The sequence below is a fragment of the Nycticebus coucang genome, chromosome 13 (genome assembly GCF_027406575.1).
Source record: "Nycticebus coucang isolate mNycCou1 chromosome 13, mNycCou1.pri, whole genome shotgun sequence".
Taxonomy (NCBI): domain Eukaryota; kingdom Metazoa; phylum Chordata; class Mammalia; order Primates; family Lorisidae; genus Nycticebus; species Nycticebus coucang.
In genome coordinates, this window is record NC_069792.1 from 82,104,595 (window position 1) to 82,122,131 (window position 17,537).

Sequence of the window (17,537 nt, forward strand, 5' to 3'; positions counted from 1 at the left end):
GGCATCTTGCAACATTTCCCAGGCTGGTTTCGAACCCCTGGCCTCAAGTAATCTTCCCCCTCCCTTAGTCTCCCAAGTAGCTGGGACTACAGGATATGCCACTGCACTTGGCTCAGAAGTATAATTTTTTAAATAAAATTTTTAAACCTACTAATTAACTCACACATATTCCCTTGTCTTATCTATGCTTTAATTAGTTCAACATATGTCACCGTGTATACAGAATACATATTATGAAAAGGTCTTCAAGAACTTCTCCATTAACCTCAGCTCAATAACTTTAAGACACCAGGAGTTCCTGATAAAATGCAGTGTTATTAATACTTACAGAATCAAACATGTCAAATTATTTATCACTTATTCATACTTTGATTTCAATTATTTTCTCTGATCTTAGCAATTGCTAACATTTATCCATCCTGGCACTTTGGGAGGCTGAGGCAGGTGGATTGACTGAGCTCAGGAGTTTGAGACCAGCCTGAGCAAGAGTGACACCCATTGTGAAGGGACTCTATGGTTCCAGCTACTCCGAAGGCTGAGGCAGGGGGATTGCTTGAACCCAGGAGTTTGAGGTTGGTAGGAACTATGACATCAGTGTACTCTACCCAGGGTGACAGAGAGAGACTCTGTTCCAAAAAACAAACAAACTCCCTCACATTAGCCTGAAATAAATTTACTTTTCAATTAAAAAAATAAAAAAAACCCACCCTCGAGGAAAGAGCAAGATGGCAGCCGAGTAACAGCTTCCATGCATCTGGGCACCGTGAGTCTGGGGAGATAGGACTCCAGGCATCTCTGGCTGGTGGGATCTGCCTATAATCATCCTTGTGAGGATACAGGGAGTCAGCGAGAGACTTCTGGACCCCAAGAGGAGGACTAAAACAGTGGAAAACTGGCAAGTGGTCACGTGTGTTCAATCAGTCTAAACCCGCCAGCAACTGTAAGTAAGTACAGTAGCAGCGAGACTGCAAACCAGTAAGGCCTTACCTGTGAACTGTTTTGGTGTCTTTGGACTTGGCGCTCAGTTGAACTGCCTTGGGGAGAGCCTGATCGGGAGTGCAGAGGACTTTGGCCATTGTCTAGGGGCCCAGTCTGAGCCGCTGAGCCAGACGGAGCTAATAGTGTTTGGCTGTGGGCCACAGGGAGCCATTGTGAGTGATCTGCCCCGTCAAGCTCCACCCTCAGGGTCACAGAGCAAGATTCAGGCAGGAGCCGTAACCCAGTGACTGAGTAGCCTAAGGGCGGGGTCTGAGCCGCCGTACAGCCCTAACCCTCAGGGGCAGAGTGAGACTGGTTTTGGCACACTGCGTAAGTGGATAGCCACTTCAGCAGTGATTCCAGCGACAAGCACTTTCCTGAGAAAGCTTCTACTCAGCATGTTTGCAAGTTCAAAGTGCCTTTTAAGAGGGCTGAAAAGAGATTTAGGGTGTCTACCTGCTGGGGTTGGAGAAATCTGCAGCCTCCAGTCATATCAGCACTGTGATTAACGCTCATACCCCAGAAGACTACGTGTTGCCCAGACAATATTCAACAATATATACATACTGCTTCGTTTTTGGTTGTGTTTTTTTTTTTTTTCTGTTTCTTTGGTTTGGTTGTTTTTCTGTTTATTTTGATGTTGTTGATGTTGTTCCGTTTTTTTATTTCAACCTTTTCAATACAGATTTGTTTTCTTTCTCAGTTTTTCTAGTGTAATTATAATTTCCCATTGCTACCTTTTTCAATAACTAGAACTTCATTTTTGTTAGTGTTTCTACCACTATTATTTGGTTTTTCACCCAATTTTATCCCGTTAAGTTTTCTGTTTGCTTGTTATGGTTTGATATATAGCATTTTTGTCTTTTCTTTCTACTTGGTGGAGGTGGGGTACTGTGTCTGACCGGTTTAGCAAAGAACTGCTGACCTCAAGGGAACCACCCAGCTGGGCACCCCCAGAAGGTGGAGTTTTTTTAAGGTTGTGTCAAAGTACCCTACTGTACACCTATATTGCTCTGTCTCCCTCTTTCTGTGCCTCTCTTCTTTTTGTCAATATTCCTTTTACCCACCACTCTCCTTTCTCCATTTTTTTTTTCTTTTTGCTCGTTTCTCCTTTCTTTCATCCCTTTCTTGCTCTTCAACATTCTCATCCTTCTGGTCCTGTACCAAAACGACCCATCAAAAACTTAGTCTACAGACACAAGAACTTAAAGAGCAAGAGGAAGTGAAAGGAAAATTAGGGCAAGGAAACAGATAAAAGAAATCACTCATGAGGAAGAATCAGCAGAAAGCGCCAGGCAACATGAAGAACCAGTCCAGAACAAACCCGCCAAGGGACCATGAGGTAGCTACTGAAGAGGATTCCACCTATAAAGAAACGTTAGGAATGACAGAAAGGGAATTTAGAATACACATGATGAAAATAATGAAAGAAGTGATGGAAACAATAAAGGAAACTGCTAATGAAGTGGAAAATAACCAAAAGGAAATCAAAAAACAGAATCAAATAAGAGATGAATGATATGAAGAATATAGAAAGGATATAGCAGAGCTGAAGGAACTGAAACAGTCCATCAGGGAACTTAAAGATGCAATGGAAAGTATCAGCAACAGGTTAGACCATGCAGAAGAAAGAATTTCAGAGGTAGAAGACAAAGTTCTTGAGATAACTCAGATAGTAAAAGAGGCAGAATAGAAGAGAGAGAAAGCAGAACATTCACTGTCAGAATTATGGGACTTTATGAAGCGTTCCAACATACGAGTTATAGGAATTCCAGAAGGGGAAGAAGAATGCCCCAGAGGAATGGAAGCCATACTAGAGAATATTATAAAAGAAAATTTCCCAAATATCACCAAAGATTCTGACACACTGCTTTCAGAGGGCTATCGGACCCCAGGTCGCCTCAACTCTAACTGAGCTTCTCCAAGACACATTGTGATGAACCTGTCCAAAGTCAAGACAAAAGAAAAGATTCTGCAAGCTGCCAGGAGTAAGAGCCAGTTGACCTACCGGGGAAAATCCATCAGAGTGACCACAGACTTCTCTAATGAAACTTTCCAAGCAAGAAGACAATGGTCATCTACCTTTAATCTACTTAAACAGAACAATTTCCAGCCCAGAATTCTGTACCCTGCTAAGCTAAGCTTTAAAATTGATGGAGAAATCAAATCATTTACGGATGTACAAACATTGAGGAAATTTGCCACAACAAGACCAGCTCTACAGGAAATACTTCAACCTGTTCTACACACTGACCATCAGAATGGATCAGCAGCAAAGTAAGGACTCAGACATTAAAGGGCAGAACCTAACCTCCACACTGATGAAAAAGACAAAACTAAGCAATGGACTCTCACAAAATAAGATGAATAGAATACTACCACAATTATCAATTATCTCAATAAATGTTAATGGCTTGAATTCCCCACTGAAGAGACATAGATTGGCTGACTGGATTAAAAAACACAAGCCATCCATCTGCTGTCGGCAAGAAACACACCTGGCTTCAAAAGACAAATTAAAACTCCAAGTCAAGGATTGGAAGACAATTTTTCATGCAAATGGAATTCAGAAGAAAAGAGGGGTTGCAATCTTATTTTCAGATTCATGTGGATTTAAAGCAACTAAAGTCAAAAAAGACAAAGATGGTCACTTTATATTGGTCAAGGGAAAAATACAACAAGAAGATGTTTCAATTCTAAATATTTATGCACCCAATTTAAATGCTCCCAGATTCTTGAAACAGACCTTAGTCAGTCTGAGCAATATGATATCTGATAATACCATAATAACAGGGGACTTTAACACTCCTCTTACAGAGCTGGACAGATCCTCTAGACAGAAATTAAACAAAAATATAAGAGATTTAAATGAGACCCTAGAACAACTGTGCTTGATAGATGCATATAGAACACTCCATCCCAAAGATAAAGAATATACATTCTTCTCATCACCCATGGAACATTCTCCAAAATTGATCATATCCTGGGACAGAAAACAAATATCAACAGAATCAAAAGAATTGAAATTTTACCTTGTACCTTCTTAGACCAGCAGGCACTAAAGGTGGAACTCAACTGTAACAAAAACGCTCGACCCCACACAAAGGCATGGAAATTAAACAATCTTCTGTTGAATAACAGATGGGTGCAGGAAGAAATAAAACAGGAAATCATTAACTTCCTTGAGCATAACAACAATGAAGACACAAGCTACCAAAACCTGTGGGATACTGCAAAAGTAGTTTTGAGAGGAAAATGTATTGCTTTAGATGCCTACATTCGAAAAACAGAAAGAGAGCACATCAGTAATCTCACAAGCCATCTTACGGAATTGGAAAAAGAAGAACAATCTAAGCCTAAACTCAGTAGAAGAAAAGAAATATCCAAAATCAAATCAGAGATCAATGAAATTGAAAACAAAAGAATCATTCAGAAAATTAATGAATCAAGGAGTTGGTTTTTTGAAAAAATAAATAAAATAGATAAACCATTGGCCAGACTAAAGAGAAATACAAAAGTAAAATCTCTAGTAACCTCAATCAGAAATGATAAAGGGGAAATAACAACTGATCCCACAGAGATACAAGAGATCATCTCGGAATACTACCAGAAACTCTATGCCCAGAAATTTGACAATGTGAAGGAAATGGATCAATATTTGGATTCACACCCTCTCCCTAGACTTAGCCAGGAAGAAACAGACCTCCTGAACAGACCAATTTCAAGCATTGAGAGTAAAGAAACAATAAAAAATCTCCCAACCAAAAAATGCCCTGGTCCTGATGGCTTCACACCAGAATTCTATCAAACCTTCAAGGAAGAGCTTATTCCTGTACTGCAGAAATTATTCCAAAAAATTGAGGAAGAAGGAATCTTCCCCAACACATTCTATGAAGCAAACATCACCCTGATACCAAACCAGGAAAAGACGCAACCAAAAAGGAGACTTTCAGACCAATCTCACTCATGAACATAGACGCAAAAATTCTCAATAAAATCCTAGCCAATAGATTACAGCTTATCATCAAAAAAGTCATTCATCATGATCAAGTAGGCTTCATCCCAGGGATGCAAGGCTGGTTTAACATACGCAAGTCCATAAACATTATCCACCATATTAACAGAGGCAAAAATAAAGATCACATGATCCTCTTAATAGATGCAGAAAAAGCATTTGATAAAAAACCAGCATCCTTTTCTAATTAGAACACTGAAGAGTATAGGCATAGGTGGCACATTTCTAAAACTGATTGAAGCTATCTATGACAAACCCACAGCCAATATTTTACTGAATGGAGTAAAACTGAAAGCTTTTCCTCTTAGAACTGGAACCAGACAAGGTTGTCCTCTGTCACCTTTACTATTCAACATAGTGCTGGAAGTTCTAGCCAATACCATTAGGCAAGACAAGGAAATAAAGGGAATCCAAATGGGAGCAGAGGAGGTCAAACTCTCCCTCTTTGCTGACGACATGATCTTATACTTAGAGAACCCCAAAGACTCAACCACAAGACTCCTAGAAGTCATCAAAAAAATACAGTAATGTTTCAGGATATAAAATCAATGTCCACAAGTCAGTAGCCTTTGTATACACCAATAACAGTCAAGATGAGAAGCTAATTAAGGACACAACTCCCTTCACCATAGTTTCAAAGAAAATGAAATACCTAGGAATATACCTAACGAAGGAGGTGAAGGACCTCTATAAAGAAAACTATGAAATCCTCAGAAAGGAAATAGCAGAGGACATTAACAAATGGAAGAACATACCATGCTCATGGATGGGAAGAATCAACATTGTTAAAATGTCTATACTTCCCAAAGCAATTTACCTATTCAATGCCATTCCTATCAAAATACCAACATCATACTTTCAAGATTTGGAAAAAATGATTCTGCGTTTTGTATGGAACCAGAAAAACCCCCATATAGCTAAATCAGTTCTTAGTAATTAAAAAAATAAAGCTGGGGGCATCAGCATACCAGATTTTAGTCTGTACTACAAAGCCATAGTGCTCAAGACATCATGGTACTGGCACAAAAATAGAGACATAGACACTTGGAATCGAATTGAAAACCAAGAAATGAAACTAACATCTTACAATCACCTAATCTTCGATAAACCAAACAAGAACATACCTTGGGGGAAAGACTCCCTATTCAATAAATGGTGTTGGGAGAACTGGATGTCTACATGTAAAATACTGAAACTGGACCCACACCTTTCTCCACTCACAAAAATTGATTCAAGATGGATAAAGGACTTAAACTTAAGGCATGAAACAATAAAAATCCTCCAAGAAAGCATAGGAAAAACACTGGAAGATATTGGCCTGGGGAAAGACTTCATGAAGAAGACTGCCATGGCAATTGCAACAACAACAAAAATAAACAAATGGGACTTCATTAAACTGAAAAGCTTCTGTACAGCTAAGGAGACAATAACCAAAGCAAAGAGACAACCTACAAATGGGAAAGGATATTTGCATATTTTCAATCAGACAAAAGCTTGATAACTAGGATCTATAGAGAACTCAAATTAATCCACATGAAAAAAGCCAACAATCCCATATATCAATGGGCAAGAGACATGAATAGAACTTTCTCTAAAGATGACAGACGAATGGCTAACAAACACAGAAAAAATGTTCATCATCTCTATATATTAGAGAAATGCAAATCAAAACAACCCTGAGATATCATCTAACCCCAGTGAGAATGGTCCACATCACAAAATCTCAAAACTGCTGATGCTGGCGTGGATGTGGAGAGAAGAGAACACTTTTACACTGCTGGTGGGACTGCAAACTAGTACAACCTTTCTGGAAGGAAGTATGGAGAAACCTCAAAGCACTCAAGCTAGACCTCCCATTTGATCCTGCAATCCCATTACTGGGCATCTACCCAGAAGGAAGAAAATCCTTTTATCATAAGGACACTTGTACTAGACTGTTTATTGCAGCTCAATTTACAATCGCCAAAATGTGGAAACAGTCTAAATGCCCACCAACCCAGGAATGGATTAACAAGCTGTGGTATATGTATACCATGGAATACTATTCAGCTATTAAAAAAAATGGAGACCTTACATCCTTCGTATTAACCTGGATGGAAGTGGAAGACATTATTCTTAGTAAAGCATCACAAGAATGGAGAAGCATGAATCCTATGTACTCAATTTTGATATGAGGACAATTAATGACAATTAAGTTTATGGGGGGAGGAAAAGCAGAAAGAGGGACGGAGGGAGGGGGGTGGGGCCTTGGTGTGTGTCACACTTTATGGGGGAAAGACATGATTGCAAGAGGGACTTTGCCTAACAATTGCAATCATGTAACCTGGCCAGTGTAACCTGGCTTATTGTACCCTCAATGAATCCCCAACAATAAAAAAAAAAAAAACCCACCCTCCACATGTATCCATCACTTATCATGTCTCAGCTATATACTTAACAGTTACATGTAGTGTCTAAATCAGAGAAGACTCTGTTGGCCCTTTCATTCAGAAGAGACTCAAATTCTGAAAGAATGATATTTTGCCTAAGATCACAATGCAGCAGAGATCTAAAGATTTAACTCCTCGTTTATCTAATCCCAAAGTTTCTGAGTCTCCCTACTCTGCTTATCTTCCACTCACCAACCCTGAGGGGTTCCGGGCTGGCAAGAGGAAGGGCTGGATGCCAACAGCTAGTGAGAGCACCAGGTTACAGGGACAAATGAGACGGCAGGATATGGAAGGCAACTCTGGTTAGGATTAGGGTTAGGGTTGAGGTTAGGGTTAGGGTTTGACAGGGTACAGATCCTTGAGCATATAAAACCTTTCATGCCACCCCAGAGAATGCTGAAGGAATATGCCCACATTCTCTAAAAGAGGATGCCTCCCAGGCTTAGCATGGAAACCACAGGCTGATTGTAATTTCATGTTTCACAATTGTAATTGGCCAAACTTACCCATGAAAAGAGTTCCTAAAATTTCTAAGGCTGGCAATAGAAAAGTAAAACAATTTCTACTTTTAGCACTTAGAAACAGGTTAGTTCCTTAGGCACCAAAATTACTTGCCAAGTTTAGTAGAAATGCTTAGTGGCTTTGGCTCCCAGAGATGGCAGTATAGAAATGCACATTCCCCTACCAATGCCACTCCACGCCGTTCTTTCAAGCCCACAGGTCAGCACACTGGGCTCAGAGCAACATCATTGTTTTTCCAAGCTCTGTGTTTCTAAAATTTCTGCCATCCACTGGGACTGGGTGTGCAGTATTTCTGGGTTAAACCTCCTCTAGAATTCCAGAAATACTGCAACCTTAATCTCTGCTCTCTGTGGACTCATCTCATTTGCCAATTATGACGACAGTGACAAAAAACCAACACTCTTACTCAATATGGGTGAGTATACCTTTTTTTCTTAACGTTCAGCAATATCAAATACTTTGGCTAAGCAAAAATGTTTTTCCAAGGACTCATAAAAAGCTGAGGGATGAGAATCACTAAAATTACAACATGTTTGCAAACTTCCTGAGTGCACCAATATAAATCGCACCATCAAGACGAGGGGCACAGTCGAAGTGTGTCAGCGGGAGAGATGACTGCTCATAAACTTCTCTGTATGGCAGTCGACACCAACAACATGTTGTGAGCTTTTCTGGTGCCACTGCCATGAAACATAATCAAATTTTCATCTTCCAGAAAAATATAAATTAGATGTGCCTGGGCCTAATAAAAAAAAATAAATAAATAAACAAATAAACTGTCTAAGGGAGTAACTCGATTTAGAAGAAACCTGTTTCCTACTGGCTATAGTCCCAGCCAGATCTTCTTGTGCAAGGGAAGAGCCCATCTTTGACATTCCTAGGGAAGAGAAGGGGACTGATCAGGAAGAATGTCATGGCCCAGCTCGGTGGCTCATGCCTGACATCCTAGCAACTCTGGGAGGCCGAGGTGGGTGGATCCCCTGAGCTGAGGAATTTGAGACCAGCCTGAGTAAGAACAAGACACTGTTTCTACCTGTCTTTGAAAAATAGCCGGGCATTGTGGTGGGTGTCTGTAGTCCCAGCTACCAGGGAGGCTGTCCCAGCTACCAGGGAGGCTGAGGCAAGAGAATTGCTTTGAGCCCAAGCATTACATAACTAAGGAAGAACTTGTTATGGGATATCATGCCGAACACACTTTAGAAAGCACCGTCTCACAGTGGATACGTCCACATGACCATTCTTTTCTGCCACCAAGTGAAGATCCTTCTTGGTGACTCTCCTTATAATTCAACACTGTGAACTCACGGGTTCATTTCAAAGGGACTGAGACAGAGACCCAGGAAGATGGCTAGACTGCAACCATCTCATAATTGTCACTGTTTTTTGATGATCAATGAGTATTTTCTTCTTGGACTCATATTTGGCCAGACATGCCATATGTGATAATTAATCTGGCTAAAAAAGCGTGGCTACATTCTTTTTCTTTTTCTTTTTTTTTTTGCAGTTTTTCGCCAGGGCTGGGTTTGAACCCGCCAACTCTGGCATATGTGGCTGGCGCCCTACTCCTTTGAGCCACAGGCGCCACCCCGTGGCTACATTCTTAAGGAGTTCTCAGTCCCTGGAGCAACAGTTAGCAGTAATATAATGTGAAGAATTGTCAATGATTAAAATAGTATCAAACTGTGAACACATCATACCCAAACACAGGCCATGGCTACCTGGTGGCAAGAAGAGGGTATGTGTGCACGGGGCTGGACCAGGCTTCCTTCCTCCGTGGCATGCTGTTGTAGATTAAAAGGTCTTTCTCCGTCAGTACAACCAGGGCTGGTTTCCACTGTTTCTCGCTGTCTCCTGGCACCTGAAACGGAAAACAGAGAACTGTCAAACAACCGCCCTGGAAAAGAGAAGTTGGCATCTCCCCATTCGGAAGACTCAAAAGTACAAGTGTCTTTTGGTTCAGGTTGCAAAATCAAAATGGAAAGAACCCAATCATGATCTCAGGATTCTTGATTCTTGAAAATATCTGTTGTCTCAAGGGCAACAGATGTATAGTCAGGACATCCAGCAGCAGTCCAGCTGTCACACATCTGTCACTGTTTCTCACCTGCCAGTCAGCACTGAATCTTTACTTCACAGTGAGAGGCACAGGCTTGGGGGGGAAACCACTTCCTGCTGTTTCTTGGGAACAGTGTGGTTGTTTTTATTATGAAATGGTAAAGTTTGAAAGTTTTTGAATAAATATCCAAAAGCTCAGAGAAAGTGTCTACCCAGCCAGGGTGAAACCTCACGACCTCTTTCCCCATCTTTGGTTCTGTGATTCAGGCACCATATGGAAATGTCTTCTGTTCTGTTAAATGTTCAGTTCCATTCATCACAGATCATTCTTTAACTCAAGGGCTGAGATGAGCAGGTGCCTATGTAAAAGGATTCAGTAGGGATCCAGAATGTCCTTTAAAATCCTTTCTAATGCAGAGAGTCTATGTAGCCCAGATCTTAGCTCCTAAGTCATTCACCTTGGGCCAGTGTTGACATCATAAATTTTTTCCATCTATAAAAATACTTTCTCTCCAACTTGAACTCTGGGTCCCTGGGATAAATCTTGTTTTGGAAAAACTTAATGCTTTATCCTTGCTACTCAAAACCCAGGCCCTGGTCCAGTAGCATCAGCTTCACCTGGGAGCTTGCTAGAAATGCAGTCTTGGGTCATCCAGCTCTGCTGAATCAGAATCTGCCCTTTAACAAAATCTTCAAGTAACTCAAGTGCTCATTAAAGATTATGAAGCACTGCTCTAGATGAGGTTGAGATTGTCTTTGACACTGTCAACTAATTCAATGACGATTTCACCCTCTCTTAACAAGCCACAACTCAAAATCTATCCAGAATTAACCTAGGTAGTAAGCCACATAAATAATAAAATGAATTCCTGCTCTTTATATTTTATTATTACTTTATCTTAAGTGCCACAATGGCATTTGTATGGATGTGGAAATGTGTGTATGGCTTTAAGCTAATACTAATGACCAGCATACTAGAAATGAGTGATCCAAGTAGACATGATGTAAAGGATGGTGTAAGGACTGAGTTCTGTAGGTTCTATGTATAGACCTCCTGAGTCTGGGTCCCAGCTGTGTTGTTTATTTCTTGTGTGATTTTGGACAAGTGGTTTTCCTCTGTGCTTCCATATACTTACTAACAAGGATAACATCAAATACAACGGTGATTACAAGTGCCGACTCTGGAGCTAGATAGGAGGCCTGAGCAAGCCGGGCACGGCAACTTGTGTCTGTAATCCTCTGAGAGGCTATAAATGGGAGGATCACTTGAGTCCAGGAGTTCAAGACTATCCTGAGCAAATAAAAATATTAATCGAGGGTGGTAGCACATGTCTGTAGCCCTAGCTGCACAGGAGATTGAGGCAGAAGGATCTCTTAAGCCCAGGAGTTTGAGGTTGCTATGAGTTACACAGCACTCTAGCCAGGGCAGCCTAGTGAGACTCTGTGTCAAGAAAAAACAAAAAGGCCCAAATAAAAATCTGTGTTGCACAACTTACTAGCTGTGGAGCTGTGAGGTCTTGGGCAAGTCAGATAATGTCTTTGTATCTCCACTTCTGTGTCTATAAAGTGGGAAATAATAGTACCTATAACAGATGTTGTTATGGAAATTAAATCACTTAAAACTTGTAAAATGCTTAGTGTCGTGCTGAGTAAGCATCCTGTAAGTATTTGCTCAGCAATCCAATGGGGATGAGACAGTGTGTGAAATGTCCTGTAGCACAACCGCTGGAAGGTGGTGATGTCCTCAGTGAAACTTAGGATGGGGAAGTTGTGGAGACCCACCCATTTTTAAACCGGTCAGGAAAAATATCCTTTGGGAAATGGTATCATTATGCCAGGCTATAACTTTCCCTTGGAAAAATTATAAAGCAAACCAAGGATGTTTTTAGTACTGACAATTTTAATACCTTTTCCTCTCATCCTTCCCAAAGTTATCCTGGGAAGAATTCATTGCACAATGATCAGCTTCATAATTTAATGCCTTCCTTCCAATAATTCCAAATAAAAACTCTGTTTTTTATTTTTTATTTTTTTACAGAAATTCCCCACTGTATAAAGTGGGGCAGTCATTCATATTCTTCTAGGCTACTTATACTAGAATGTGAATGACTGCCTGACTTACTCTACCCTTATGCATTTATGTACATTTAAAAAATCTAGCTTTATCTTATTGCTTTGTAAGAACACTTTTTCCCCTGAACAGAACAACAGCATCTTCAAGAGATCAAAATGAACCATTAAAGAATGCAATGTACCAGACCCTACAAGGTGAATAAACTTTGGTCTCAAGGCATGAATTGTTGGGATGGGGGAGTTTCTGAATAAATTTTTTCCAACTTTTACATTAAACTTAGTAAATTACTTTTCCAGCTCGTTAAATGGGACTGGAGAAGCTGCAAATTATTCTCCCAAAGTGACTATCTTACTTACCTAGTCAGATACGATCCATTAACTTTGACTAGAATCAGTCATTTAAATGTGAACACGACTAAGCATCATTGTTCAAGAACAATATTAAGTTTGCAAAATTAACCTCACCAACAAATATCAATAGTCAAATGCAGACCTGTTTACTGGTGCAATCACAAACTCACCCACAAAGCCCTAAAACATTTTGTGGATTGTTGAATATCCTGAGTGGATATGGTAAACTCCGCTGTGAGAATACTTAGAGTGGGCATTTTCCACCATTCCTGTATGAAGAGCTATCATTTTAATACCATGTAAATGCTTACATGTAGAAGGCTTCCCATGAGAACAAATGACTTTCCAGTTGGAAAAAAAAAAAGGTAAAAAAACAGGGTTTTAAAAACCATACCCTGTGCTGTGTAAGCCTCATTATTTCAAGCCTTTATATTTTTTGTCAGGATCAAGTATTTGTGCTATTATCCTAATGACAACTCCCATTACAAACCCAGCCTTCCTGGCCCCCAAAGATAATCCAATGTTAATGCAACTGTTCCAGTGTTGTATCTGTATTTTATTAAAACATGGTGCCTAAAGCAGATGTGAACCTTCTGTTTCTGTCCCAGCTTTCCTTTGTAGATGCCATAGTCATCAGTGACTCAAGAACTGATCCTTTCTTTTTTTCTGTGTTTTTTTTTTTTTTTTTTTTTTTTTAGAAAGAATCTTACTCTGTTGCCCAGGCTAGAGTGCAGTGATCTCACAGCTCACAGTAACCTCAAACTCTTGAGATCATGTGATCCTCTTGCCTTGTCCCTCTGAGTAGCTGGGACTATAGGTATCAGTCACAATGCCTGGCCAATTTTTCTATTTTAATAACGATGATGACTCACTCTTTCTCAGGCGGTCTCGAACTCCTGAGCTCAAGCAATCCACCTACCTCGGCCTCCCAAAGTGGTAAGATTACAGGTGTGTCCAGCCAAACTGATCATGTTCTAATGAAGAAGGTGAAGGAAACAGGGAAACAAAAAACCATTTACATCTGAAATTATTCCCAAGCACAGCATTGGTGAGCTCAGTCCCATCCCCATATTCACATGTGCACAGTACGAGCAGAAAGTTTACAAATGACAAGAAGAATAATTTATGAAATGTAAAAATGGTAGTGGGAAGAAGTTACTAGTAAGAACTGTGGGAAATGGAATCATCAAATCCTCCATTTGAGATGGTAGCTTCCAAACTCTCTAAATTTACTGATCCCTCTGTTCAGATTAAATCACAAATCATAGAACACCAAGTAAAACAACACAAAGAGAGTTTCTATGGGGTTACATCCTGGTTGGGATCCTGGCACCCGAGTGACTGAGTGGGGTTGCTAGCAATCCTTAGCAAACCGTTTGACAACTGATCTTGTCTCTTCTGAAATACCTATAATCTTCACATTACTTCCAAAGTTTTACCCAAACCTTTCTATGCCTCTTTTGTAGGTACTTCCAAAGAAAAGAATGATACTATTGCCTGTTAGGCAGAGCTGTAAGAATTAAATGAATTAATACACATCTAGGGCTTAGAAAAGTGTCTTGTACACAATAAGCAGGCAAGACTTAAGAAACAGTAGCTGTTTTTTACTATTACATTAAGGTAAGCATAGTGAATATAAAATTAAGATCGGATTGAACTTGGGCAAGAATCACTTGCCTCTACCTTTTCAACATTTCTTCATTGGCCAAGTGACAGGGTAAGACTGAATTATTTCCAAAGCTTCTCCAACTTCAAAACCCAATCATTGGCCAGGTGTGGTGGCTCACACCTATAATTCTACCACTCTAGGACAGATGCTGAAGTGAGAGAATTGCTTGAGCTTAGTAGGTTCTAGACCAGTCTGAGGAAGGGTGAGGTCTCTACTAAAAAATAGAAAAATGACCCAGGTATTGTGGTGGGTGCCTGTAGTCCCAGGTATTCCAAAGGCTGACACAATAGGATTGTTCAAGTCCAAGAGTTTGAGGTTGCTGTGAGCTATGATGATGCCTTGGCACTCTACCCAGGGTGACTGAGTAAGACTCTGTCTCCCCCTGCCAAAAAAAATGCATATCATTTTTTTTTTAAGTTTAAAATTCCCTGCTATTAGGCTAGCTGGGGCTGCTTCAGCTGCTAAAACTTGCTTTATACTCCCCCTTTTTTTTAAGTAGTCTGTTCCTAGAGCAAAAAAGAATATGTGGGTCCATTTTCCCTCCCCTCATACTCACTCACTCTTTCTAACATACTTATTTGGTTGGATAGAGTGACTAACACAGAGTGAAAAAGTTTATGAAAGAAGAAGATCCATTGAAACGCTTGTGTTGGAGATCATAGTTATCTCAACAACTCTTTAACTGGAGCCTGTTTCACCTCAAGTTACTGGGTATTTAGACCAAAGGACAAGATATCAGTGTAATAATAACTAGCACTGATCAACTTCCAAATGCTTTACAAACATTAGATAATTAATAACTGTACCAACCTTCAGGGAGACAGATAAAGATTATCTCCACCTAACTGCAAGAAGAAGAGGAACAGGAATGCAGGGAAAGAGCTAAGAAAGACCAGACAAATCTCTGACTCTTTTCTATCTTGTTTTGAACAGTCCCTAAGGCCCATGAAATCAAGAACCAAATAAAACATCTATATCTGAATGAAAAGGAAGAGAGAGCAAAGGAGGATGAGGAAGAGGATAGAAAAAGAAGGCTCAGGAAAGTGTTCTGTGGCAGCCTCAGCTTCACAGCATGGACTTCGCAGCTCTTGCACAATTCCCAGGTTGGTTGGAACCTGGATCAGCTGTTGAACTCAAGGGTAGCTCAGAAGGAGACTGAGTGATGCATCTATTTGATGAATGTTAAGACCAAAATGAAAAATGTTAAAGTAGACTGACAAAGATGGAATGAAAAATATGGTTTGACCACAAGATACTAAAGAGCATGTCATTTTTGTATGATAGTTCTCCCAACAACCAATAAGGGCAGTCCCTACTTTCAAGCTTGTTCCCCTGCCAAATTCTGAAACTAGCTTTGGATTTATGTAAGTCTCAAGTTCCAGGTTCATCATGGGATCACTCGTCAAAACTGACATACAGGTAGCATAGAGAGACTTTGGGGCTTCATTTATGTACGAATTTCCTCCAGGGTCTGCAGGGCCATTCTCTCTGAGGGTGCTAGGGAAGAATTCTTCCCTAACTCTTCCTAGCTCTGGTGGCTACCAGCATTGCTTGACATGTAGCTGCATCTCTCCAAACTCTGCCTCCATTGTTACATGGACTTCTTTCTGTGTGTCTTTATACAGCTTTCATAACTTCTCCTGACTTAGTCCAGACAGAAAGAAAAACAAAAAAAGTATTTTAGAAAAGCAGATATTCTTTATACCCTAAACCGGTATGAACTCAATTCAACTTAATTATATCTGAAATGACCCTATTTCCAAATCAGGTTGCTTCTGAGGTTTCTGGTGGACATGAATTTTCTTTTAGAGGAGGGGAGGATATTTTTCAACCACTACAATAACCAATGAAACTGTGCACAAAGATTCAGCTACAAGGATATCCACCTGGTATTCTTTATAACTGTGGGCAACAGGAAATATGCTAACATGTGTAACAATAGAAGTATGGTTGAGGCCTAGCATGGTGGCTCACTCCTATAATCCTAGCACTCTGGGAGGCTGAAGCAGGAGGATTGCTTGAGCTCAGGAGTTCAAGAGCAGCCTAAGGAAGAGTGAGACCCTGTTTCTACTAAAAACAGAAGTATGGTTAAATAAATTATAACACATCCACCTATTAAAACATTAGTCCATAAAGTTCATGTGCAATTGAACAACTGTTTTAAATTGCACATGGATTTTGTGAACACCCTATATATGTTCAATAGTAGCGCAACAGTCATCTTGTCAGTGTATCAGGATAGACCATTTCCCAATTTAAGATCAAGTTTCAATAAATTTAAGCATATTCAAGTTGTATATGGTTTTTGACCACAATGGAATTAAATTAGGAATCAATAACAAAAAAAGTGTGGAAAAATTCCAAATATTTAGAAAATAACAAACTTCTAAATTAGCATGGATCAACCAAAGGGAAATTACAAAGTATTTAGAACTGAATGTAAATGAAACACAGAATATCAAATTTTGTGAGATGATGCTACAACAAGACTAAGAAGAAAATTTACAGCACTTAAATGCCAATTTTAGAAAAGAAAGCCTCAAATTGATGACCTTAGTTTCCACCTTAAGAAACTAAAATAGAGAAGCAAGTTTGAAACAAAATAAGAAGATAGGCAATAATAAAGATCAGTGCAGACATCAATGACAAAGAAAACATAAAAGCAACAAAGAAAATTCAATGAAACCAAAATCTGGTTCTTTGAGAAGATTAATAATGTCAATAATCCTCTAGTCAGACTCGTCATGAAAATGATGACAATGGGATGTACGGAGAATTTTATGCAGTAAACGTGACAACACAGATGAAATTGACAAATTCCTGGAAAGGCACAAACTGCCGAAGCTCATTCAAAAAAAACCCCCCAAACACAAATACTAGAGCAGAACTATCTCTATTAAAGAAATTGAATTGGTAGTTAAAATTTTTCCCACAAATAAAATAGTCAAGACCCACATGACTTCACTAAGGAATTCTACCACTAAACATTTACAGAATAAATAATACCAATTATATGTAGCTCTTTCAGAAAACTGAAGAGCAAGAAATGCTTCCAATTCATTTGAGAAACTAGCCTTATCCTGATCCACAGTAAGATAAAGATATTGCAAGAATAGAAAACTTCAAAGTAACACCCTCATGAACATGGATTCAAGAATTCTAAATGAAATTTTAGCAAATTGAGTATGAAATTATACAATATGACTAAGTGGGGATTATCCCAAAAATGCGAAATTGGTTTAGCATTCAAAACTCAATCAATGTAATTTACTATATTAATAAAGTAAGGACAAAATCTATTATCTGTTTCTGATTTTAAAAAATTTCAGCAAACAAGAATAGAATAAAACTTCTTCAACTTGATAAAGAGCATCTATGAAATGACCCAAAGCTGATAGCACACTTCATGGTGAAAGACAAATGTATTCGCTTCTAAAATTAGAAA

At 39.5% G+C, this 17,537-nt stretch overlaps 1 protein-coding gene across 1 annotated transcript in view; it reads right to left on the reverse strand.

Annotated features, from left to right (window-relative positions):
- SNTB1 (syntrophin beta 1) overlaps positions 1–17,537 on the reverse strand; it is a 280,473-nt gene that overhangs the window by 20,930 nt on the left and 242,006 nt on the right. The window contains exon 5 of the mRNA XM_053559149.1: positions 9,663–9,802. Within this exon, the coding sequence (XP_053415124.1) occupies positions 9,663–9,802 (140 nt within the window). The remainder of the gene's footprint in view (positions 1–9,662; positions 9,803–17,537) is intronic.